General features: G+C 47.2%; 1 protein-coding gene across 2 annotated transcripts in view; it reads left to right on the top strand.

Annotated features, from left to right (window-relative positions):
- LOC137625940 (uncharacterized) overlaps positions 1-24,795 on the top strand; it is a 56,172-nt gene extending 31,377 nt beyond the window's left edge. The window contains exon 3 of one of the 2 annotated variants that reach the window (XM_068356987.1): positions 24,259-24,795. In XM_068356987.1, the coding sequence (XP_068213088.1) occupies positions 24,259-24,497 (239 nt within the window). In that variant the 3' untranslated portion in view covers positions 24,498-24,795. Of the gene's footprint in view, positions 1-23,850 lie in introns of both variants that reach the window. The other variant, XM_068356986.1, reaches the window with a different exon arrangement.
- Positions 24,796-25,078: the final 283 nt, after the last annotated feature.

Genomic DNA, 25,078 nt, shown 5'->3' with positions numbered 1-25,078 from the left:
TGTACTTCACCAAATCGTTGTGAAAACAAATCCAGTTAGTAACAGCGTATTTATTAGGTCTTGCCAGTGGCACGACAGAGAGAAAATTGGTTCTATGTTGACATCGAGTACTTGAGTACCTACTTGACAGATGGCGCTGTTGATGTACACCCCCACCTGTATAGCGATCGCTGGCGTATTCCGCCCGTAGGTTTTTTCTGTCGGGCAGCAGAGCTGACAGCTATATGATCATCGGGTAAGTTTAATATTGAAAATGTATATTTCTATAATACAAATGAAAATTATGGTTCTGATTAATTAATTCTCGTTAACATGTTATGAATATATAGAGGATTTTAATACCAGAAACTTAAATTGATTTTTTTATTGAATACAGTAAAATTTTATTAAAGGAATGATTTAGTATTGATCAAAATTTACTTTACTTACACTGTAAAAGGTTAAAATGTTATTTTTATTAGTAAAATAAATTTTTGAATATACTTACCCGATAATCATGTAGCTGTCAACTCCGTTGCCCGACAGAATTCTATGGAGGGATACGCCAGCTATCACAATACTAGAAGGGGGTGTACTTACCAGCGCCACCTGTGGCCAGGTACTCAAGTACTTCTTGTTGACACCTCAATTATTCCTCGGTCCACTGGTTCTCTCTGGGGAGGAAGGGAGGGTCGATTAAATCATGATTATCGGGTAAGTATATTCAAAAATTTATTTTACTAATAAAAATAACATTTTTCAATATTAAACTTACCCGATAATCATGTAGCTGATTCACACCCAGGGAGGTGGGTGAAAACCAGTGTACAAGATTAAAGGATAGCTAAGTATCCCATATTTCATATAACAGTTATCTCAAATAACAATGAAATAATAAGTACCTGGTAAGGAAGTCGAATAGAACCGTTACTCTGCCTCTTTTTTAAAGTTCGTCTTCCTTACTGAGCGCAGCGTTCCTCTTGGAGGCTGAATCAACCCAAAGGTGCCAAAGTACACGGGGTTGCAACCCCTACTAAAGGACCTCTACCAAACCTTTAACCCAGGCGCTTCTCAAGAATGAATAGACCACCCGCCAAATCAAAAGGATGCGGAAGGCTTCTTAGCCTACCGTAACAACCATAAAAACAACAATAAAAGCATTCAAGAGAAAGGTTAAAAAAAAGGTTATGGGATTAAGGGAATGTAGTGGCTGAGCCCTCACCTACTACTGCACTCGCTGCTACGAATGGTCCCAGGGTGTAGCAGTTCTCGTAAAGAGACTGGACATCTTTCAGATAAAATGATGCAAACACTGACTTGCTCCTCCAATAGGTTGCATCCATTATGCTCTGCAGAGAACGGTTTTTATTAAAGGCCATCGAAGTAGCTACGGCTCTTACTTCGTGGGTCCTTACCTTCAGCAATGCAAGGTCTTCCTCCTTTAAGTGAGAATGTGCTTCTCTGATCAGAAGCCTTATATAATACGAAAGCCCATTCTTGGACATGGGCCTCGAAGGTTTCTTGATGGCACACCATAAAGCTTCTGACTGTCCTCGAATAGGTTTAGACCTCTTAAGATAATATTTGAGAGCTCTGACAGGGCAAAGAACTCTCTCTAGTTTGTTACCTACCATGTTGGAGAGGCTAGGTATTTCAAACGATCTAGGCCAAGGACGTGAAGGAAGCTCGTTCTTTGCTAGGAATCCAAGCTGAAAAGAACATGTTGCAGATTCGGTTGTGAAACCAATGTTCTTGCTGAAGGCATGAACCTCACTGACTCTCTTAGCTGTTGCAAGGCAGACGAGAAAAAGAGTCTTGAGGGTAAGGTCCTTGAAGGAAGCTGACTGGAGAGGTTCGAACCTAGATGACATAAGGAACCTTAAGACTACGTCTAGATTCCAGCCTGGAGTGGAAAGACGACGTTCTTTAGACGTCTCAAAAGACTTAAGAATGTCTTGAAGGTCCTTGTTGGAAGACAGGTCCAAACCTCTGTGGCGGAGAACTGAAGCCAACATACTCCTATATCCTTTAATCGTAGGTGCTGAAAGGGATCTCTCATTCCTAAGATGTAGAAGGAAGTCAGCTATTTGGGTCACAGAGGTATTGGTAGAGGATATTGAATTGGCTCTACACCAGCTTCGGAAGACCTCCCACTTAGACTGGTAGACTCTACGAGTGGAAACCCTTCTTGCTCTGGCAATCGCACTGGCTGCCTCCTTCGAAAAGCCTCTAGCTCTAGCGAATCTTTCGACAGTCTGAAGGCAGTCAGCCGAAGAGCGTGGAGGTTTGGGTGCAACCTGTCTACGTGAGGTTGACGTAGAAGGTCCACTCTTAGAGGTAGAGTCCTGGGGAAGTCGACTAGCCATTGAAGTACCTCTGTGAACCATTCTCTTGCAGGCCAAAGGGGAGCAACCAGCGTCAGCCGTGTCCCTTCGTGCGAGACGAATTTCTGCAGAACTTTGTTTATTATCTTGAACGGTGGGAATGCGTACAGGTCGAGATGGGACCAGTTCAGTAGAAAAGCATCCACATGAACTGCTGCAGGGTCTGGAACAGGGGAACAGTACAGCGGAAGTCTCTTGGTTATGGAGGTGGCAAACAGATCTATGGTAGGTTGACCCCACAAGGTCCAAAGTCTGTTGCACACACTCTTGTGGAGGGTCCATTCCGTGGGAATGACCTGATTCCTTCTGCTTAGGCGATCTGCTGAGACGTTCATATCGCCCTGAATGAACCTCGTGACCAGAGTGAGGTTTAGACCTCTTGACCAAATGAGGAGGTCCCTTGCGATCTCGTATAGGCTCCTCGAATGGGTCCCTCCTTGCTTGGAGATGTAAGCCAAGGCTGTGGTATTGTCTGAGTTCACCTCCACCACTTTGCCTAGCAGGAGGGACTTGAAGTTCAACAGGGCTAGATGAACTGCTAGCAGCTCCTTGCAGTTGATGTGGAGTAATCCTTGTTCCTCGTTCCACGTTCCCGAGCATTCCCGTCCGTCCAAGGTTGCACCCCAGCCCGAGTCCGATGCATCTGAGAAGAGATGAAGATTGGGGGTCTGAATGGCCAACGATAGACCCTCCCTGAGAAGGAGGTTGTGCTTCCACCACAGGAGAGTGGTCTTCATCTCTTGGTTGATAGGTATAGAGACTGCTTCGAGAGTCGAACCCTTGTCCCAATGAGCTGCAAGATGGAATTGAAGAGGGCGGAGGTGGAGTCTCCCTAGCTCGACAAACAGGGCCAGTGATGAGAGGGTCCCTGTGAGACTCATCCACTGTCTCACTGAGCAACTGCTCCTCTTCAGCATGCTCATGATGCACTCTAGGGCCTGGCTTATCCTGGGGGCCGATGGAAAAGCCCGAAAATCCTGACTCCGAATCTCCATTCCCAGGTACACAATGGATTGGGAGGGAATGAGTTGAGACTTCTCTATGTTGACTAATAGACCTATGTCTCTGATTAAGTCTAAAGTCCAATTGAGATTCTCCAGACAACGACGACTCGTGGCGGCTCTCAACAGCCAGTCGTCTAAGTAGAGGGAGGCTCTGATGTTCGACAAGTGTAGGAATTTTGCTATATTCCTCATCAGATGAGTAAAGACCATAGGAGCTGTGCTTAGGCCAAAACACAGGGCTTGGAATTGGTAGACAACCTTTCCAAAAACGAATCTCAGGAAAGGTTGGGAGTCTGGATGAATAGGAACGTGAAAGTATGCATCTTTCAAGTCCAACGAGACCATCCAGTCCTCCTGTCTGACCGCTGCTAAGACCGACTTCGTCGTCTCCATCGTGAACGTCTGCTTGGTGACAAACTCGTTGAGAGCGCTGACGTCCAGCACCGGTCTCCAACCTCCTGTCTTCTTGGCCACAAGAAAGAGACGGTTGTAGAAGCCCGGGGATTGATGGTCCCGGACTATAACCACTGCCTTCTTCTGCACAAGTAGCGACACCTCCTGGTGCAATGCTAGCCTCTTGTCCTCTTCTTTGTAGTTGGGAGAGAGGTTGATGGGCGATGTGGTCAGAGGTGGTTTGAGGCGGAATGGAATCCTGTAACCGTTCCTCAGCCAACTGACAGACTGGGCGTCTGCACCTCTCTTCTCCCAGGCTCGCCAGAAGATCTTGAGTCTGGCTCCTACTGCTGTCTGGAGATGCGGAGAGTCAGTTTTTTCCTTTAGATGTCCTGGATCCTTTCCTAGACTTGCTCCTGTGAGAGTCTGGACGGGAGCTTCCTCGGCTGGGGGCTCTACCACGAAAGGGCGGTATGAACCTCGTAGCAGGGGTATCAGCCACTGGGGAGCGATAAGTCTTGGGGACTGAGGTAGCAACCTTAGACTTACGAGCCGATGAGGCTACAAGATCGTGTGTATCCTTTTGTATCAGGGCAGCAGACAAGTCCTTAACCAGCTCTTCGGGGAAGAGGAACTTCGAGAGCGGAGCAAAAAGGAGTTGTGACCGTTGGCAAGGTGTAATGCTGGCGGAAAGGAAGGTACACAGTTGTTCCCTTTTCTTCAAAACCCCTGATACAAACATCGACGCAAGCTCACCCGATCCATCCCTAATGGCCTTATCCATGCAGGACATTAATAGCATGGCAGAATCTTTGTCCGCAGGAGAGGTCTTCTTGCTGAGGGCCCCCAGGCACCAGTCTAGAAAGTTGAACATTTCAAATGCTCTAAACATTCCTTTCAGTAAGTGATCCAGGTCTGAGAAGGTCCAACAAACCTTAGAGCGCCTCATTGCAGTTCTCTGAGGCGAGTCTACCAGACTTGAGAAGTCAGCCTGGGCAGAGGCAGGTACTCCCAAGCCTGGTGCTTCTCCTGTGGCATACCAAACGCTCGCTTTCGAAGTGAGCTTCGTTGGAGGGAACATGAAAGAAGTCTTGCCAAGGTGTTGCTTAGACTGCAGCCACTCCCCTAAGATCCTTAATGCCCTCTTAGAGGACCTAGCTAGGACTAGCTTAGTATAGGTGGACTTAGCTTGTTGTACGCCCAGCGAAAACTCAGATGGCGGAGAGCGGGGAATAGCAGAGACAAAGTGGTCTGGGTAAACCTCCCTAAGTAGAGCCAAGACCTTACGAAAATCAATAGACTGTGGAGAAAGCTTGGATTCATCCACGTCTGATGAGGGATCCAGGTGTGCCTCCTCATCATCAGACGCCTCATCACCAGAGAGTAGCGAAGGTATCGGACAAGAATGCTGAACAGCAGAGTCAGAACGAGTAGGAACAATAGTAGTGGTTTCCTCTACAAGTAACTGTTGAGGGAGAACCTGAGGCTCAGACTGCAAAGGCTGAATAGCAGACGAAGCAGAAGGAAGGCGCATGGGTGGAGGAGGCTGACTCCTAGCATGAGCGGTTGAACCCAAGGATTGCGCTTGCTGAGCGGTTGGTGGAAGCGGAGTAGCAAGTTCCTGTTCCTGTGGTGAGAGCGGAGCGTGATGAGGTTGAGGCTGCGCAGAACAAGGTAAATGTCTCGCAAGCTGAGGCTCCTGAGGCGCAAGGCCAAGGTGTAGTGGAGCTTGCCTTGTGGAAGGTTGAGCTCGCTGCAGCGAGAGCTGAGGAGACTGACTCATGGACGGGAGAGGTTGTTGTACCTCAGCCAAGAGTTGCACCACTGGTGGAGCAGCAAAGGGAGGCGGAGGAAGAGAGGTATAATCCTCCTGATCCCATAGCAAAGGTTGCCTTAAAGAAGGCGGAGGCTGAACACCAGTGGGAACAGCAAACTCAGACCGTGGCTCAACATCGTACGCCTGGCAGGTAGTACTGCGATCAGGCGGAGCAAGCGCAGGCGGAGCGAGCGCAGGCGGAGCGAGCGCTGGCGGAGGGAGTGTAGGCGGAGGCGGAGGAGCAACACTCTCAGCCCGACACTCACGCATCAAGTCCGAAAGCTGTGCTTGCATGGACTGTAGTAGAGTCCACTTAGGGTCGACAGTCGAGCTCTGTTGTGGCAGAACCTTACTCCTCTTGGGCGGAGTGCAGTCGACAGATGACTGCGGCGAGTCAGAGCTGAGCCAATGACTGCAACCTGGCTGAGCACTCGCGGACTGGACTCTGCGTTTAAGTGGTCTCGAGACCTGAGACCAACGTTTCTTCCCTGACAGATGATCAGCGGACGAGAAAAAGACGGGCTCAATCGTCTGCGGGTGGGAGTGACGGTCTTTGGAAGACACGCCCGCAACCACCGAGGAAACTTCTGTGCGCCTAACAAGGCCTGCCGAACCCTTATGCCCTTCGACATTGCTTCTCCCCTGGGCATGGGAGCTTGCAAGAGGTCCCGGACTGGGAGGACGACTGGCTCGCACAGAAGAATCCTCACGCACCACACTGGCACTGACACTAGCACTTGGCACTGCACTGACACTAGCACTCGTCACAGCACTGGCACTAACTCCACCCACTGCACTCTTGACCTTAAGTTCCTTAACTTCGGCCATCAGAGACTTATGGTCACTTACCACTGACTCTACTTTATCGCCTAAGGCCTGAATAGCACGCAAAACAACAGACATATCAGGCGGAGGGCAAACAGTAGGTTCGGGGGTAGCCACTACAGGGGTAGGAAAAGGTAGGGGATCATGAGGTGAGGAAAACATTGAAGAGTGAGAAGAACTCCTCCTAACTCTACCTCTCTCTAACTTAGATGAATATTTTAAAAGACGGACAAATTCCAGTTCCGAAAGTCCGGCGCATTCCTCACATCGATTTTCTAACTGACAGGGCCTGTCCCTACAGTCAGAACAAGCGGTGTGAGGATCTACCGAGGCCTTCGGAATACGCCTATTGCAAGACCTACATCGTCTATGGGAGGGGGCTTGCGAAATGTCAGACATCTTGAATCCAAAGAGTTAGCCAAAGGGGTTTCCAAAATCAAGCAAAAGATCGTTAACCGTTAATCAGGACTATATAAAAGCTATCTAGCTAATATAAGAAGGTTTCCAGTAATGCGACAGCCGAAATCTGAGAGAATACTTCACCAATTAGCCGTGAACAAACTCGAAGATCATAAGCGTATCCCAGAACGTCTTGCCGGAAGCACGACAGAGGAATAATTGAGGAGGTGTCAACAAGAAGTACTTGAGTACCTGGCCACAGGTGGCGCTGGTAAGTACACCCCCTTCTAGTATTGTGATAGCTGGCGTATCCCTCCATAGAATTCTGTCGGGCAACGGAGTTGACAGCTACATGATTATCGGGTAAGTTTAATATTGAAAAATACAAGATTCTGACAATTTGAGCATTACTTTAATTTGTCCTGAATGGAATGTTATTCAATGAGCTACGATTAGTTAAATTTGTATTTAAGTAATAATGTATTTTTTAAATAATTTTGTCTGTTCAAGTGTTACTGGCTTAAAGCTATTGACAACTTAATCTAACATCAACTTTGTTTAAGAAAGTTCCAAACATAAAAGAGACTCCAGAGAAAGAGGCTAGTTAATCACAGAGGGATGCTGGCTGAGATAATGAGCTTCATAATATGATCTTGGCTTCCTTATTTTAGTTTATAAAAGCCAGAAGTTAGTCGGTTATTTGACTAAAAGAAATTCAATCCACAGCCCAGCTTCCAACCCTAGTCTAAATCCTCAAGTTTTGACTAGCAGTTCTAGTGCACCAGCATTTTTTATTTTATGGCATGGTATATCATTTAGCCACCGTTTATGATAGGTTACATTAAGATGACAGTGAGCATTGTTCATTTACAGGATTGGCCACTGGCTCATCATGAATTTTTCTTAAGGCTAATGTAAGAGCTAGTAATAATGATGCCGAAAACTCTTTTCTTATACAGGACAAAAATCCTGTTAAAAGTAAGGGAAGAACTTCTTTGACATTGTAGTTTTCCTGCTTGATCTTACTTTGGATTTGTTGAGATTTTAACTGAGTAAATTAACACTTGAGTGGTACACTGATCATGCAGCTATGCACAATATCCTCATAAGCCAGGGTTTTTTTCCTGGTCCTCTAATTTGTCTATTTTAGATTTCAATGAGTCCACAAAATACTTATCAAGTCAATAGAATATTTACTTTGATTTGTGCTAGTAAGCAGTGAGTCAGTAACTAGAAATAGTTTGGATAATAGGAAATTTTTGCATTAACTTTTTTTTAAGAATAAAACTTGTCCACATAAAATTATCTTATCTTATTTGCCGGCATTCACAGCTAATATAATTTTAAGGGTACAGTACTTGCTTTAGCTGTACATATACTAATAAGACTGGAGAACTTTTTTAAAAGGTTTATCTATAAAGGACTAAACTTCTTTCCTGAAAAAAAGATTCAGATTTAGAACACTTGGAAAATCTTTCTATTAGAGATCTGTCTCAGACATCATTATCAGTAAAACACATTAATAAACTAAAAACTATTTCTTCTCAGGTAGACTTTTGAGAACATAAGAGGCTTTTATTGCTTTTGCTTGTTTTCAAGCTAAGAATAATTTTAAGACAAAGTATTTGCTACATTTTTTAAATGCCATCTTTGGAAAAGCAAGTAAGACTAAATCAGAGAATGGATTTATTTGGCTGATGAGGGCTATTAACGCAAACAAGGGTAATGTTCCTAATTTGTCTGATAGGGTTAGGTTGGCAAATTGTCCGTCCTTTATCAAAATGCTTATCTTTTCTGGTAAAAAGATTGTTCACAAGCAGTTGCTTCCAAGTCAGAGGATTGATTAGAAAATTAGAGTACAGTATATAGTATTAGAAGTTCGGCAACACTGCTGAAATATTGTAGGAATTTGTCTTTGAATAGAGTTTTAGCTGCAGATGAGAGATTACCCATCACTATTATCTAACCATCATAGAGCTATGTTTTAGAACCAACACACTACACAAAAAGGTGAGTCTGGTGCATAAATATTTTCTTTTGAACTTTAAATGTCCTATCTGTCCTTCATGGCCCATGGCCTTCAGTTGTGTGAATTAGTATTATGAACATCAGGGGAGGTTCATGAAAATAAATTGAATCTTAATAATAAAAAGTTTCATTTCTAAACTTACGGTAATTTTTTCCTAACTAAGAGTCCTACAAGTTATAATGCCTGCCTCAACAACCCCACAAGTTCTAGGTTAAGGTCAAAGTGGAGGTTGCCCTACATGGCAAGTGGGTAGAGCCTACCCTCCACCCACCAACAACTATAATTACTGTACTCCAATAAAAGTTCCAAACGGCTGTTTGTATAGATTGAAAAAATATAAATTACTTTTTAAAAAAATCAAAAATTTTAAGTAATTTTTATTTTTCCTAACATACTTACCGAGAACTTCTTTCTTAGGAGTTACCTGTAATCTCCTCTCTACCGACTAGAGTTTTGTGTAGTATACCCTAAACCCGTTTTCTATGGAGGGCTAACCCGGGAGTAAGAGAACGTGCCCCGAGGGTAGCCTTTGCGCTAGGTCGAGGTCTGCTTGGGTCGTGAGCGCCAGTAAGTTCCTCGGATGTTGCAAAAATTCTTGCAAGGGCAGAGAGGCACTTGGGGAAGGTAGGGAGGGCCATTACCCGAAAGTAGTTCTCGGTAAGTATGTTAGGAAAAATAAAAATTACTTAAAATTTTTGATTTGTTCCAACACGAATACTTACCTCGAACTACTTTCTTAGGAGACTTACACTTTAGGAGGTGGGAGTGCCTTCCTGACCCTCAGACTCAGTAAGCGGACGCCAAGAGGCCTAGGTAAAAAACATACTGGGAAAACGGACGATAGGGTAACTACACAAAGAGCTCACGTTAGTGTCTAAGTACTCACCCTTTGAAAAACTTCTTGTGATGTTGAGTCCAGTAATGCAGTTGCAGAGACGTGTTCTCCAATGGTTACAAGAGGGTTATCTCCGATAGGGATAGGAAACGGGGATTAGGGTGAAAGGGAACGAACCTGTCTCCTGGTTTTGCTATCCACGATTGAGCCTGGGGATTTACCGTTAAATCACTTGGAGCGCGGAGGTAATGGGCAGTAAAGGTTGACTGGTTCGACCAGGTACCCGCACGAAGGATCTGACCCACTGCCATGTTTTTCTCAAAGGCTAAGGAAGTGCTCAGACCTCTGATGTCATGGGGTTTGGGAGTGCCTGGTAAGGCCAGTCCCTCCTCCTTGTAGGCCCTGGCAATAACTTGTCTCAACCAGAAGGAAATGGTATTCTTCGATACCTGTTTCTTAGTAACACCTGAGGAGACGAAAAGGCTCTTGATGCCTGGCCGGAGATGTGCAGTCCTTTCAAGGTATTTTCTAATGGCACGGACAGGGCATAACCTCAAATCCTCAGGATTCCCCATCCTAGGAATAGCTGGCAGAGAGAAACCTTCGAATTTTGGGTCCCAGACAGCTGGGTTCTGGGTTTTCACCACAAACGAAGGAACGAACTTGAAAGAGATCTCTTTCCACCCCTTCGAATGAGAGACGTCATAAGACAGCCCATGGATCTCCCCTACCCTTTTCGCAGAAGCCAAGGCCAGTAAAAAGACTGTCTTGAGAGTGAGATCCCTGTCTACAATATCCTTCATTGGCTCGAAGGGGGGGCTACTTAACATCTTCAGGACCCTAGCTAAGTCCCACTGAGGCACCCTAACTGCTTGCGGGGGGCAGGACTGTTCAAAACTCCTGACAAGCATAGAGATGTGTCTAGAGGAACCCAGGTCAATGCCCTTCAGAAGGAAGACTTGACCCAAGGCTGCACGTACTCCTTTTATAGCTGGGATTGACATCCCTATCTCGTCCCTGAGATATACCAGAAAGTCTGCTATGTCTGGGACCGAGGCTTTGAGGGGCTTTATGCGCTTCGAAGCGCACCACTTCGTGAAAGAGGCCCACTTCGCTTGGTAGACCGCTGCCGACGACCTTCTCAGGTATAGCGACATCCTCTTAGCTGTTCCTGCTGAATATCCTTCCTTCTTCACGAGCCGCTCGATAGTCTCCAGGCATGAAGGCGTAGAGACTGTGGGTTGTCGTGGAACCTGAGAAAGTGCGGCTGTTGTAGAAGATCTGACCTGTCGGGGAGTGGCCACGGAGGATGACTCGCCAGGTCTTTTAGGTCTGTGAACCACTCTCTCTCCGGCCACCAGGGCACTACCAAAGTCATCCTTAAGTTTCGGGCAGTCCTTACCCTGTTGAGTACTTGCCTGATCAACGTGAAGGGGGGAAAAGCGTACACGTCTAGATTGTCCCACTTGTGCTGAAAGGCATCCTCCAAGGCTGCCCTTGGGTCTGGGACAGGAGAACAATACACGGGAAGTTGCGCGTTCAGTTTGGTTGCAAAGAGGTCCATCACCGGGGAACCCCAACGTTGAATGATGAGCTTGGCTACTTCTGGAAGGAGGGACCATTCTGTCCCTACTATTTGACCCATCCTGCTGAGACCGTCGGCTAGAACGTTCTTTTTCCCGGGGATGAACCTTGCCAATAACACAACCTGGTTCGCTTCTGCCCAATCTAGGATCTCTAGGGCGAGATCGCACAATTCCCTTGATTTCAAGCCTCCTTGCTTCTTTATGTACGCTACCACTGTGGCGTTGTCGCACATCAACGCCACAGTGTTTCCCCTTAGTAGATCGACGAAGTGCAGGCAAGCTTTCTGGACTGCCTTCAACTCTAGGACATTGATGTGTAGGTCCTTCTCCCCGTCCATCCAGGTTCCTCTCGCCGTCCCGTTGAGGAGATGGGCTCCCCATCCCTGGTTGGAGGCGTCTGTGAATAGAAGTAACTCGGGAGGGTTGTTCGCGAAGGGCATCCCCTTGAGCGAGTTCGACCGGCAATGCCACCATTCCAGGGAGGGTATTGTGTTTGGTAGGACTGGGATTAATTTCTGGTGCGAGTCCAGTTGGCTCCAGAAGTTCTTCAGGTTCCATTGGACGGCTCTGAGTCTGAGTCTCCCCTGGGGAACCAGTTTTTCCAACGACACCAGATGACCTATTAGTCTTTGCCAGTCCTTCGCCCTCCTGGGTTGTCCCGACAGGAACGGACGAAGGATCTTCATCAGATTGCTTATCCTCTCCTCCGACAGAAAAGCTTTCACTAGTAGGGAATCCAGTGTCATCCCCAAATAGGTCATTCTGATGGAGGGAGATAGGTTCGATTTTTCTGGGTTGATCATGATACCCAGACCCTTGCAAAACTGGAGAAGTTTCATACCTTGCTCCTTCAAAACGTCCTTCGAGGAGGAAAGAAGCAACCAGTCGTCCAGGTACCGGATGAGGCGAATGCCTCGCGCGTGAGCCCACACCGAAACTGTCGTGAAGACTCTCGTGAATACCTGGGGAGCTGTCGACAATCCGAAGCAAAGGGTCTTGAATTGCAGGATCTGGGTACCCCATTTCACCCGGAGAAACTTCCGACTTGAGGGGTGGACCGGAATTTGGAAGTAAGCGTCCTTGAGGTCTATGGTCATCATGTAGTCTTTCTCCCTCAAGGACAGCAGGACCGACTTCGGAGTTTCCATTTTGAACTCTGTCTTTCTTACAAACTTGTTGAGAGCCGACAGATCTATCACCGGTCTCCAACCCCCCGTCGCCTTTTCTACCAGGAACAGGCGGCTGTAGAAACCTAGCCCTGGGTGTAGGATCTCCTCCATGGCGCCCTTTTCCAACATGGTGGACACCTCCTCTTGAAGGGCAGCCCTCTTCAACGGGTCCTTGGGTACCAACCACTCCGACAGGCTGGCCGGAATTAGAGGGGGAGGTTCTGCTAAGAACGGTAACCTGTAACCCTCCTTCAGTACGGACACTGTCCAGGGCTCTGCTCCGTGAGCCTTCCATGCTTGCCAATGTAGTCTGAGGCATCCCCCAACCTGAGGCTTGGGCAGGAGTAGGGGGCCTCCCACTCTACCTCCTCCTGGAGGAGCGGCCTGAACGGCCTCTCCTGGAGGCAGAATAACCTGTCCTAAACGAGGCCGACGCTGCTGGGGCTCCTCTACGGGGGGGCTGAGGTGCTGAGGCCCACGAGGAAGAAGGGGCTTCTCTCCTCGTCAGGCTAGGCGGGGCCTGAGGAGCCGAGGAACCGTCTGGGGCTGACCTCTTATAGGGGGGCCTCCTTACCGGTGGAGGCCTGGGCGCGTTTACTTCTTTTCTCTTAGCCACCTTCTCCATGATCTCCTCTAACTCCTTCAAGGGGAACAAGGAGTCACCCCACACAGGAAGGCTCCTCATGGCCCTCGCCTCTCTGTCTGGGACCTTCCGGGAAAGCTTCGCCAGGATGGTGTCCCTATTGCGAAGCACCCAATTCGCTGACAGGGCGAGGGACTGGTAGGTGAGGAACTTAAGGGTCTTGCCCCCGGAGATGATAAGCTCCTTCAGGAGGCTTTGCTGTTCTGGGTCTGTCAGGTCATATGTTGCTTGCACACCTACTAGTGTGGAAGCCCACCAGTCCAACCAAGAGGAGACGTGAACTAGGTCCTTAGACATCTCCTCCATCATCGCAGCCTCCGATTGTGAAAAACAAATCGGGGCTGAAGAGGCTCTGTCCTCCGAGGCACCCTGTCCCAGAATGTCGAGAGCAGGTTCCACTTTGCAGGCTCCCGGTCGTTGTCCCTCTGGCACATAGACCCTGCTCTGTGTTTTGAGCCCTTGGAGCAACTTCGAAGAGCTCTGCGTCTTGGGAGCTTCGGCATTGCCTGCTACCACTCTATCGACGTGCTCTCGGCCCAGGACGAGATCTCGGGCCACAGGAAGTGCCAGGGAGGATTTTTGTTGGACAGGTGCTTGCATCAACCGGGTAAGGCTGGACCTCCAGTAGTCCTCATCGGTAGCAACTGGCTCTTCAATTCTGTGATGCCTCCTGATCAGGCTTATAACTTTCCGATAGGCCGAGTCCTCGGTCGGGGAACCTTCCCTACTGTCGGCCGAACCCTCGACCTGAACCCGGGGAGCCGGGTCACCGGGCACTCCCACCGGGTGCCTTGGTTCTGGCACAACAGGCACTCCCCTGCGGAGGTACTGGTCTTCCCCGGCGGAGACCTCCGTACCAGGTACGGGGGTTAGGACTGGCATCGCCGAGCCGGCGAGGACTACCGTCCGATCATGCTCTCTGGGGGACGAGGACACGGATCCCGTGGGCTGACCCGACGGCGGGATCCGTTCCTTAAAGTCCGAGGGCTGCACCAGCTGGGCTGATTCGGCCAGGCTGCCCGTAAGGAAGCACGGCTCCCCCCGCTGGGCGGGGTGAACCGGAAGCTTCGTGGTCTTACGCCTGCCTGCAGAGGCCTTCTCGCATTTCTCCCTGCGAGGGTCATACCTACGTCTGGAGGATGGTCTCCGTGGCGAGAAATCCCTGGATCGCCGGTCTGGGGAACACTGTAACTCTGACTTACGGGGAACGAATACCCAATCACCATCGGGGGACCTACTCCTCCTGTGTTTCCTCCGTGGAGAGCGGGACCATCTCCTGCTGACCCTCGAACGGGATCTTGAGCGGGAACGCCTGCTCCTGGACCGCTCCCTCCGGCGTCGATGTCTCCTCCTGGCTTCTTCTTCTGAAGAGAATGACTCCCCACCATCCGAAGAGCCCGACGACACCGTACCACCCGCACGGCGGGCAGAAGCGGGAGCCGCGGAGGGCTTCGCGACTCGTTGCGTACCCGAGGTAGAGGGTTGCAGGAAGGTTTCTGGAACCGTCGTCAGAGGAGCTGGGAACGAGGGTTGGCGCCCAACACTAGGGAACCAGGTATCCAGGCCCTCTTCCATCCGCATAGGGGACCTACCTGGCGTTTTAGGGAGCTTCCACCCGAAGGAATCACTTACTGTGGAGTCTAACTTACCCTGAGTGTCGCCGCCTGCCGAAGAACCTGAAACACAGGCCCACGAAGGGGGCGAAGAAACAGGAACAACATTGCTACACCATAAGGGGTCATAGGAGGAAACATGCCCCCCAAGCATAAGGGCCGAGTCTCCAGAACCCCCCGACACAGCACTACCAGGCTCCCCACTAGCCCGAGAAGGCCCCGCAACTCCCACTTCACACACACCAGACTCCTGGGGAAGAACCCCCGGCTCTTTCCCCGCAACGGACTTACCTCGTCCCCTACTCTGGGTAGGGGAAGGAGAGACAGAAGCCCCGTCGGACCGTCCACTGGGTGACGGTAGCGGCGAAGAGACGCTAGATTTTCTGGGCGAACGTTTCGACGACTTCTTTTTCTTCGTGCCGTATCGCACCCACTGAATTTCACTCCAACCAACACACTCAAAGCACGTATCTGAAGGAGAGCACATCTTGCCCCTACAGGAAGAACAAAGGGAGTGAGGATCCACTTCAGGTTTGGAGAGGAACGCTCCACACGATTTTCCGGCTCTAGGCCCAGGACAACGGCGGATTTGCTCCATAGCGCACAACCACAAGACACAGGAACGCAGGGAATCAAAGGGATACACTTGGGAAGCACAAGGAAGGGTAGTGAACGCACAGGAACACAAGGGATAAGCACAAAGTTACCACGCGGTAAACACGCGGGACACACGAGGCGGACACAAAGGGTCGAGAGAGACGAGAGCGACGTGGTATCACGTCGCGACCAGAGAACTTACTGGCGCTCACGACCCAAGCGGACCTCGGCCTAGCGCAAAGGCTACCCTCGGGGCACGTTCTCTTACTCCCGGGTTAGCCCTCCATAGAAAACGGGTTTAGGGTATACTACACAAAACTCTGGTCGGTAGAGAGGAGATTACAGGTAACTCCTAAGAAAGTAGTTCGAGGTAAGTATACGTGTTGGAACAAACAGCATTTTAAGACAAAAGGTTTAACCTATTTTTTCAAATTCCATCTTTGGAAAGAGGAGTTCTGATTGCAGCAGAGAATAAATTTCTTAGTCTGGTGAGGGCTGTTAAGTATTATTTGATTAAACTGCAGACATTAGGGGTGGTAATGTTCCTAATTTCTGTTGTTGGGTTAGGTTTTCAAATCACTCTTGGTCCAAAAATACTATATGTATTCTTGTTAAAAGACTTGAAAGTTGGAGTGCACAATATTAGAAGTGTAGCTAAATCTCTGAATTTTTGTAAGGAAAACAAATATTGCTTGGTACCTTGTAATGATGATTCAAATTCATCTCTTCTTCCCTCAACTGTAGGCATTACGTTGGGGATATCTGCTTCGAATGCAAAATATTTGAAGGCCTCTAAAAGTGGCTCATATCATTATTCTCTTCTTACCAATCTTATTCTGAAAATTTAATTGAAACAGAACAGTTATCGTTTTCTATTCATTAACATACTGGGCAGACTAACGACATGAAATATGTCTCAAATATCAATTGAATATTGTTTTTGTTTTAATCCATCAATGTTTCCCCCCCCCACAAATCTTAAGTTATGTCTCTTCTTCCCATCTGATACCTTTTTTGCAATTATGTTATTTTTATAATAAAAAAAATTTTTGAATATACTTACCCGGTGATTATATAAGCTGCAGCTCTGCTGCTCGACAGAAAACTCTACGTTCAAAATCCGCCAGCGATCGCTATGCAGGTAGGGGGTGTACATCAACAGCGCCATCTGTCGTGCAGGTACTCAGTACTCAATGTAAACACAGAACTCAATTTTCTCCTCGGTCCACTGGGTCTCTATTGGGGAGGAAGGGAGGGTCCTTTAATATATAATCACCGGGTAAGTATATTCAAAAATTTATTTTATTATAAAAATAACATTTTTCAATATTAAACTTAGCCGGTGATTATATAAGCTGATTCACACCCAGGGGGGTGGGTAGAGACCAGCAATAATTGTTTACATTATTATGAGCTAAGGATTTTTTATTTCATTTTAGCAGTTATTCAAAATAACAAACATAAAATAAATAAGTACCTGGTAAGGAAGTCGACTTGAACAATTACTCTGCCTTTTTAAGTACGTCTTCCTTACGGAGCCTCGCGATCCTCTTAGGATGCTGAGCGACCCCTAGGAGCTGAAGTATCAAGGGTTGCAACCCATACTACAGGACCTCATCAAAACCTCTAATCTAGGCGCTTCTCAAGAAAAGAATTTGACCACCCGCCAAATCAACCAGGATGCGAAAGGCTTCTTAGCCTTCCGGACAACCCAAAAACAACAATAAAAAACATTTCAAGAGAAAGATTAAAAAGGTTATGGAATTAGGGGAATGTAGTGGTTGAGCCCTCACCCACTACTGCACTCGCTGCTACGAATGGTCCCAGGGTGTAGCAGTTCTCGTAAAGAGACTGGACATCTTTAAGATAAAAAGACGCGAACACTGACTTGCTTCTCCAATAGGTTGCGTCCATTATACTCTGCAGAGATCTATTTTGTTTAAAGGTCACTGAAGTTGCGACAGCTCTAACTTCATGTGTCCTTACCTTCAGCAAAGCTTGGTCTTCCTCACTCAGATGGGAATGAGGGAATGAGCTTCTCGTATCAACAGTCTGATATAATAGGATAAGGCATTCTTTGACATAGGCAAAGAAGGTTTCTTAATAGAACACCATAAAGCTTCTGACTGTCCTCGTAAAGGTTTAGTTCGTCTTAAATAGAACTTAAGAGCTCTAACAGGGCATAAGACTCTTTCTAGTTCATTTCCAACCATATTTGAAAGGCTTGGAATATCGAACGATTTCGGCCAAGGACGAGAAGGTAGCTCGTTTTTGGCTAGAAAACCAAGCTGTAAAGAACATGTAGCCGTTTCAGATGAAAATCCGATGTTCCTGCTGAAGGCGTGAATCTCACTGACTCTTTTAGCTGTGGCCAAGCAAACCAGGAAAAGAGTCTTTAAAGTGAGATCTTTAAAGGAGGCTGATTGTAGCGGCTCGAACCTTTCTGACATAAGGAATCTTAGTACCACGTCTAAATTCCAACCAGGTGTAGCCAAACGACGCTTCTTCGTGGTCTCAAAAGACTTAAGGAGGTCCTGTAGATCTTTGTTGTTGGAAAGATCTAAGCCTCTGTGACGGAAGACTGATGCCAACATGCTTCTGTAACCTTTGATAGTGGGAGCTGAAAGAGATCTTTCTTTCCTCAGGTATAATAGGAAGTCAGCTATTTGGGTTACAGAGGTACTGGTCGAGGATACTGATACTGACTTGCACCAGTTTCGGAAGACTTCCCACTTCGACTGGTAGACTCTAAGAGTGGATGTCCTCCTTGCTCTAGCAATCGCCCTGGCTGCCTCCTTCGAAAAGCCTCTAGCTCTCGAGAGTCTTTCGATAGTCTGAAGGCAGTCAGACGAAGAGCGTGGAGGCCTTGGTGTACCTTCTTTACGTGTGGCTGACGTAGAAGGTCCACCCTTAGAGGAAGAGTTCTGGGAACGTCCACCAGCCATTGAAGTACCTCGGTGAACCATTCTCTCGCGGGCCAGAGGGGAGCAACTAACGTCAACCTTGTCCCTTCGTGAGAGGCGAACTTCTGCAGTACCTTGTTGACAATCTTGAACGGGGGGAATGCATATAGGTCTAGATGTGACCAATCCAGTAGAAAGGCATCTATATGAACTGCTGCTGGGTCCGGGATTGGTGAGCAATATATTGGGAGCCTCTTGGTCATCGAGGTTGCGAAGAGATCTATGGTAGGCTGGCCCCATGTGGCCCACAGTCTCTTGCACACATCCTTGTGTAGGGTCCATTCTGTTGGAATGATTTGTCCCTTCCGACTGAGGCAATCCGCCATGACATTCAAGTTGCCTTGGATGAACCTCGTTACTAGAGAAAGGTTTAGATCTTTTGACCAGGTGAGGAGGTCCCTTGCGATCTCGTACAACGTCATAGAATGGGTCCCTCCTTGCTTGGAGATGTACGCCAAAGCCGTGGTGTTGTCCGAGTTCACCTCCACCACTTTGCCTTGAAGGAGGGACTTGAAGCTTTTCAAGGCCAGATGAACTGCCAGTAGCTCCTTGCAGTTGATATGTAACGTTCTTTGATGCGAGTTCCAAGTTCCCGAGCATTCCCGACCGTCTAATGTCGCACCCCAGCCCGTGTCAGATGCGTCCGAGAAGAGAACGTGGTTGGGGGTCTGAACAGCCAGGGGCAGACCCTCTCTGAGGCTGATACTGTCCTTCCACCAAGTCAGGGACGACTTCATCTTCTCGGAAATGGGGATCGAGACTGCTTCTAGCGTCTTGTCCTTTTTCCAGTAAACAGCTAGGTGAAATTGAAGGGGACGGAGGTGTAGTCTCCCTAACGAAACGAACTGTTCCAGGGATGATAGCGTCCCTATCAGACTCATCCACTGTCTGACTGAACATCGTTCCTTCTTCAGCATGTTCTGGATGCATACCTGGGCTTGACTTGTTCTGGGGGCCGACGGAAAAGCCCGAAAAGCTTGACTGTGAATTTCCATCCCTAAAAACACAATAGTTTGGGATGGGACCAGTTGAGACTTTTCCATATTGACCAGGAGACCCAAATCCTTGATCAGATCTAGAGTCCACTTTAGATTCTCCAGACAGCGACGACTGGAAGAGGCTCTTAGAAGCCAGTCGTCCAAATAGAGGGAGGCTCTGATGTCCGCTAAATGAAGGAATTTGGCTATATTCCTCATCAGCATCGTAAACACAAGAGGAGCTGTGCTTAGGCCAAAGCACAGGGCTTGAAATTGGTAGACAACCTTTTCGTAAACGAACCTCAGAAAAGGTTGGGAGTCTGGGTGGATGGGGACGTGAAAGTATGCGTCCCTTAGGTCTAAAGAGACCATCCAGTCTTCCTTTCTGACCACTGCTAGAACGGACTTTGTGGTCTCCATGGCGAACGTCTGCTTTGTGACAAAGACATTCAGCGCACTGACGTCTAGCACCGGCCTCCACCCTCCTGTCTTCTTTACCACTAAGAAGAGACGGTTGTAGAAGCCCGGGGATTGATGGTCCCGGACTTTGACTACCGCTCCCTTTTCTAGTAAGAGAGACACCTCCTGCTTCAAAGCTCGTCTCTTGTCTTCCTCTCTGTACCTGGGAGAGAGATCGATGGGACACGTTGCTAGAGGGGGTTTGCGTACAAACGGGATCTTGTACCCTTCTCTGAGCAGCTTCACAGATTGTGCATCTGCGCCTCTTTCCTCCCAGGTCTGCCAGAAGTTCTTGAGTCTGGCTCCCACTGCTGTCTGAAAAGGGGGGCAGTCAGACTATGCCTTTAAAGGACTTGGTACCTTTCTTCTTCCCACGTCTCCCTTCGGCACGAGCACCTCCTCTGCTGGAGGCTCTGCCACGAAAGGGCGGAATGAATCTGGACGCTGGAGTGTCCATCCTGGGTCTTGACAAGGTAGGCAAAGGGGTGGCTTTGCGGGCAGAGGACGCAACCAGGTCATGGGTGTCCTTCTGAATCAAAGAGGCAGCAATCTCCTTAATCAAGTCCTCTGGAAAAAGGCACTTTGAGAGAGGAGCAAACAGAAGTTCTGATCTCTGACACGGTGTTACTCCAGCTGACAGGAAGGAGCAAAGGTTCTCCCGTTTCTTGAGGACCCCGGATACGAACGAAGCCGCAAGCTCACTAGATCCGTCACGTATGGCCTTGTCCATGCAGGACATTATGAGCAAGGAAGATTCCTTGTCAGACGGGGAGATCTTCCTGCTCAAAGCTCCCAGACACCAGTCCAAAAAGTTAAAGACCTCGAAGGCTCTAAACACTCCTTTCAACAGATGGTCTAGGTCCGTAGGAGACCAGCATATCTTAGAGCGTCTCATGGCTAGCCTGCGGGGAGAGTCTACCAGGCTTGAGAAGTCGCCCTGGGCAGAGGCAGGAACTCCCAAGCCGAGAACTTCTCCCGTGGCATACCAGACGCTCGATCTGGAAGAGAGTTTCGCAGGGGGAAACGAAAACGTTGTCTTCCCTAGGTCCTTTTTGGACTGCATCCAATCTCCTAAAACTCGTAAAGCTCTCTTGGACGAGCGGGCGAGGACGAGTTTCGTAAAGGCAGGCGCGGATGACTGCGTACCTGAAGCAAACTCTGACGGAGGGGAGCGTGGAGCCGCAGACACAAACTGGTCCGGATACATCTCTTTGAACAGAGCAAGAACTTTTCTAAAGTCCAAAGAGGGTTGCGTGGTCTTGGGTTCGTCAAGGTCCGTATGTGGGTCATCAATGTGTGCCGCGTCGTCATCATCAGAGAGTCCATCATTTGAGAATTGAGGAGGAAGCGGCAAAGGAGTAGGAATCGGCTGGTCAGCTGAGTCCGGCAGCATGGGTGCACGCGTGACTGAACCGGACGCAACGTCATGGAACTGTTGCCCAGTCTGTGAACTGGCAACAACCATAGCAGCGCGGGGACGCATAGCGTCTACTCCAGACTGTCTAGTCTGATGTGGGCGAGCAGAGGTAACCACACTGGGTTGCGGAGGTTGACGCACCGCGTCAAAACAAAACAACTTAGACTGTTGTTGTACCTCGCGAACGTCAACGGAAGGTTCCGTGCGTCGCTGAACGTCAACATGCGGCTGACAGCGCATGGGTGGCGGGACTCTCTCAGCTGGAGTGCGGCCGAAGGTCGCCTCAGCGTCCACAGGACGCACAACCGTGGGTGGTTGTAGGCTAGAGGTTGGTGCAGCGTCAACCTTCTCCGCACGAAAGTCCTGCATCAAGGACGTTAACTGAGACTGCATGGTCTGCAGCAAAGACCACTTAGGGTCTACAGGAGCAGGTGCGGCAACAGACGGTGTGACTGCCTGATGCGGTACCGCTTTGCCTCTCTTAGGAGGTGAGCAGTCGTCGGAAGACTGCAGCGAGTCCGAACTGACCCAGTGGCTACAACTGGGCCGTTGGACTTGCGCGGAAGGGACCGACTTGCGCTTAAGAGGCCGCGAGACCTTGGTCCATGGTTTCTTACGAGAAACCTCTTCCGCAGACGAGGAATAAATGGGCTCTCTCGTCTTTGTGTGGGTGGGGTGATCTTGGGTAGATACGCCCGAAACCACGGAGGGAACGTCTGTTCGCTGATTAAAGCCTCTCGAACCCTTTGGTCGTACGACATTGCTTCTCCCCTGGGCTTGGGAGCTTGCAAGAGGTCCCGGACTGGGAGGACGACAGGCATGAACAGACGAACCCTCAAGCGCAACACTATCCACAACACTATCACTCACTTTATCACTACCCACTGCACTCTTACACTTCAGCTCCTTGACGTCTGCCATGAGCTGGTTGCGGTCACTAGCCAAGGACTCGACTCTCTCACCCAGAGCTTGGATGGCACGCATCATATCTGCCATCGAAGGTTCTTGAGTGCTAGAAGGGGGATCAGGAGCAACCACTACAGGGGAAGGAATAGGTTGTGGGGCATGAGGAGAGGAAAATTCAACGGAGCGAGACGAACTTCTCCTGACTCTATCTCTCTCTAGCCTACGTGTATATTTCTGGAATTCGATAAAATCGAATTCCGAAAGCCCAACGCATTCCTCACATCGATCTTCCAATTGACAGGTTTTATCCCGACAATTGGAACAAACGGTGTGAGGATCGATAGAGGCCTTCGGAAGACGCCTTGAACAGTCCCTAGCATTACACTTCCTGAATTTAGGGACTTGAGAAGGGTCAGCCATTTTGAATGAGTCAAAGGGGAATTCAAAAACTATCCAAAGTCATCAACAAATAATCCGATATCAACAAAAGAATGCAAGGATGTATTGAAGATAAAGCCTGCAAAGCGAAAGCTCAAAACTAGAAATGTGTACTTCACCAAAAAGATGTGAAAACCAATCCAGTTAGCAACAGCGAATTAGTAGGTCTTGCCGGTAGCACGACAGAGAGAAAATTGAGTTCTGTGTGTACATTGAGTACTGAGTACCTGCACGACAGATGGCACTGTTAATGTACACCCCCTACCTGCATAGCGATCGCTGGCGGATTTTGAACGTAGAGTTTTCTGTCGAGCAGCAGAGCTGCAGCTTATATAATCACCGGCTAAGTTTAATATTGAAAAATCTGTCTTCCTAAAAGATGGATGAAGACCACAGAATAAATGAGGTCAGACCCTGAGCTGTAACAGAATTAGTAGCTTAGAACAGTAAAGACTAGAGTTTGAGTTCTCTTGTTTATTATTATTATTATTCACTAGCTAGGCTACAACTCTTGTTGGAAAAGCTGGTGCTATAAGCCCAAGGGCTCCAACAGGGAAAAATAGCTGAGGAAGGTGAGGAAATAAGGAAATAGATAAGCTACACAATAAATAATAAACAATTAAAATAAAATACTTTAAGAACAATAACAACATTAAAATCAATCTTTCATATACAAACTATAAAAATTCAAATAAATGAGAAAGACAATATAAAATAATGCCCAAATGTATCTTCAAGCAAGCAAACTCTTCCCCAAGACAATGGAAGACCATGGTACAGTGGCTATGGCACTGCCCAAGACTAGAGAACAATGATTTGATTAGGAACACACTTAAGCTCACATTTCTATTTGCTACTTAAATGGAGATTAACTTGTCTTTCCTTATTTGTATATTTCTTACTCATCAAATTATAAGTACTCATAATTACATATCTTCAATTCCATTTTCAATATTCTGTGTTTTTTTTCCTACTTTTTTTATAGGTGAGAATCTAATTTGTTCCACCCAACTACAGTATAGTTATAATAATAAAACAATATTGATAATAATAATAGTACTGAAATAATCATAACACTAAGTTAGCATCCTATCACATTATTTTACTAAAGGCTTGCATATTCTAAAGTAGTAAAAAGGATGATTATTTTACTTTGAATCACCTGGCTAGACCTAGTTCTGACATTATATAAAAAAAAAACTACTGTTTCTTATGATGCATGAAATCACCTTTACTTGAAAATCTTAAGTCTGACGGATCCCATCCAGATGAGACGAACTGAACTTTACTTTAAGCAGGAAACTTGCAAAGACACCTTCTTGCCTTAACACTTAAGTGACAAAACCTCTTAGCTGTATAGAAAATATAAATACTACATCAGGGACAAAATTATAATTTATGATTTTAAAATATTTCAGGCATTACTTCAACAACATTAACGAGGACACCCCTACCACTGACAAGTGATGCATCGACATTTTTGTTACAACCATTACTCCAACCAAAACCTCAAACAACAAGAAGACCAATAAGCAGACCTTTTCTTGATTACTTAAGCACAGTATTAGACACTGCAATTGTACAGCCCCCTGTACTACCTTCACAACCTGTACAACAACAAAGTCAGGACTATAATGGCCACATTGGGCAAGGTCAAAGTGGACAAGTAGCAGCTGTAGAGACCTGCATGTTCTGTAAATGACTTGTATATTTCATCTCCACAGGTGACCTGGTATAGAGCAATGGAGACAAAGGAAAAATAAAACCTCCATTAAAAAAAAAGATGGAAGAAATTACTTGATCTGATTAATGTTCTTCCTTTTCAGTAACAACAACTGCTCCCAATTCGTTTAGCGTCAGCGTTGATTTGTACGTCCCTATATTATCTGAACTCCTAAGGCGTACTACAACAACTACTCCAGCTCCTCCTCTGGTTATATTCAGACCATTACCAATAAGTAGACCCCAGATCAGGCCAGGGAACATACGACCTGGTACTTCACAGATGGGTAGTCGGTCTCAGAGTATTCAGGAATTGCTGATTAATGGCTATACTGCTGGCTAAAACATGTAACTAAGTATTCTATACCAATACATGTACTGTGCTGTTTGTTACACACTTAATTACATTTAATAATAACTGATCTACAACTCGTAGCCATATATCAGTGGAAATCTAGCTGAAAACTGGAAACAATGCCTTCTGCTCACTTTGTATAGTATCCCTTAGTATTTTTCTGGCTAAAAGTGGGCAGATTTCCATGAATCTAAGATCAAAATTACTATTATATTTCTTTTTATAGATTACAGTTTTCAACTGTATTTCCAGGTATTTATTTGTTCATAAAATTCTGTATTTGATCTCCAGCTGTTATCTGTAGCTGCATAGTGTACATGTTAAAATAAACTTTAAACTTCATAGTGTTTAACCTAGTTCAGATTATTGTCATTGTTATCAATGATACAGTGTCCATATATTAGACCTGGTGACAGACAAATAGATTTATGAATTTGGGCTGGGCCATTCAACACCCAAGTGCATCTGGGGAACAACCAAACAGCTGCCCTATGAGGTAAAGATTATAAGATGTTGGACAGCAATAAGGAAGCAGGAATGAAAGTAAAGTAGAAGGATATAAAGCAAGT

This window comes from Palaemon carinicauda, chromosome 33 (assembly GCF_036898095.1).
Source record: "Palaemon carinicauda isolate YSFRI2023 chromosome 33, ASM3689809v2, whole genome shotgun sequence".
NCBI classification, from domain to species: domain Eukaryota; kingdom Metazoa; phylum Arthropoda; class Malacostraca; order Decapoda; family Palaemonidae; genus Palaemon; species Palaemon carinicauda.
Note: the sequence above shows the minus strand (reverse complement) of the source record. Positions and strands in the feature narration are given on the sequence as shown.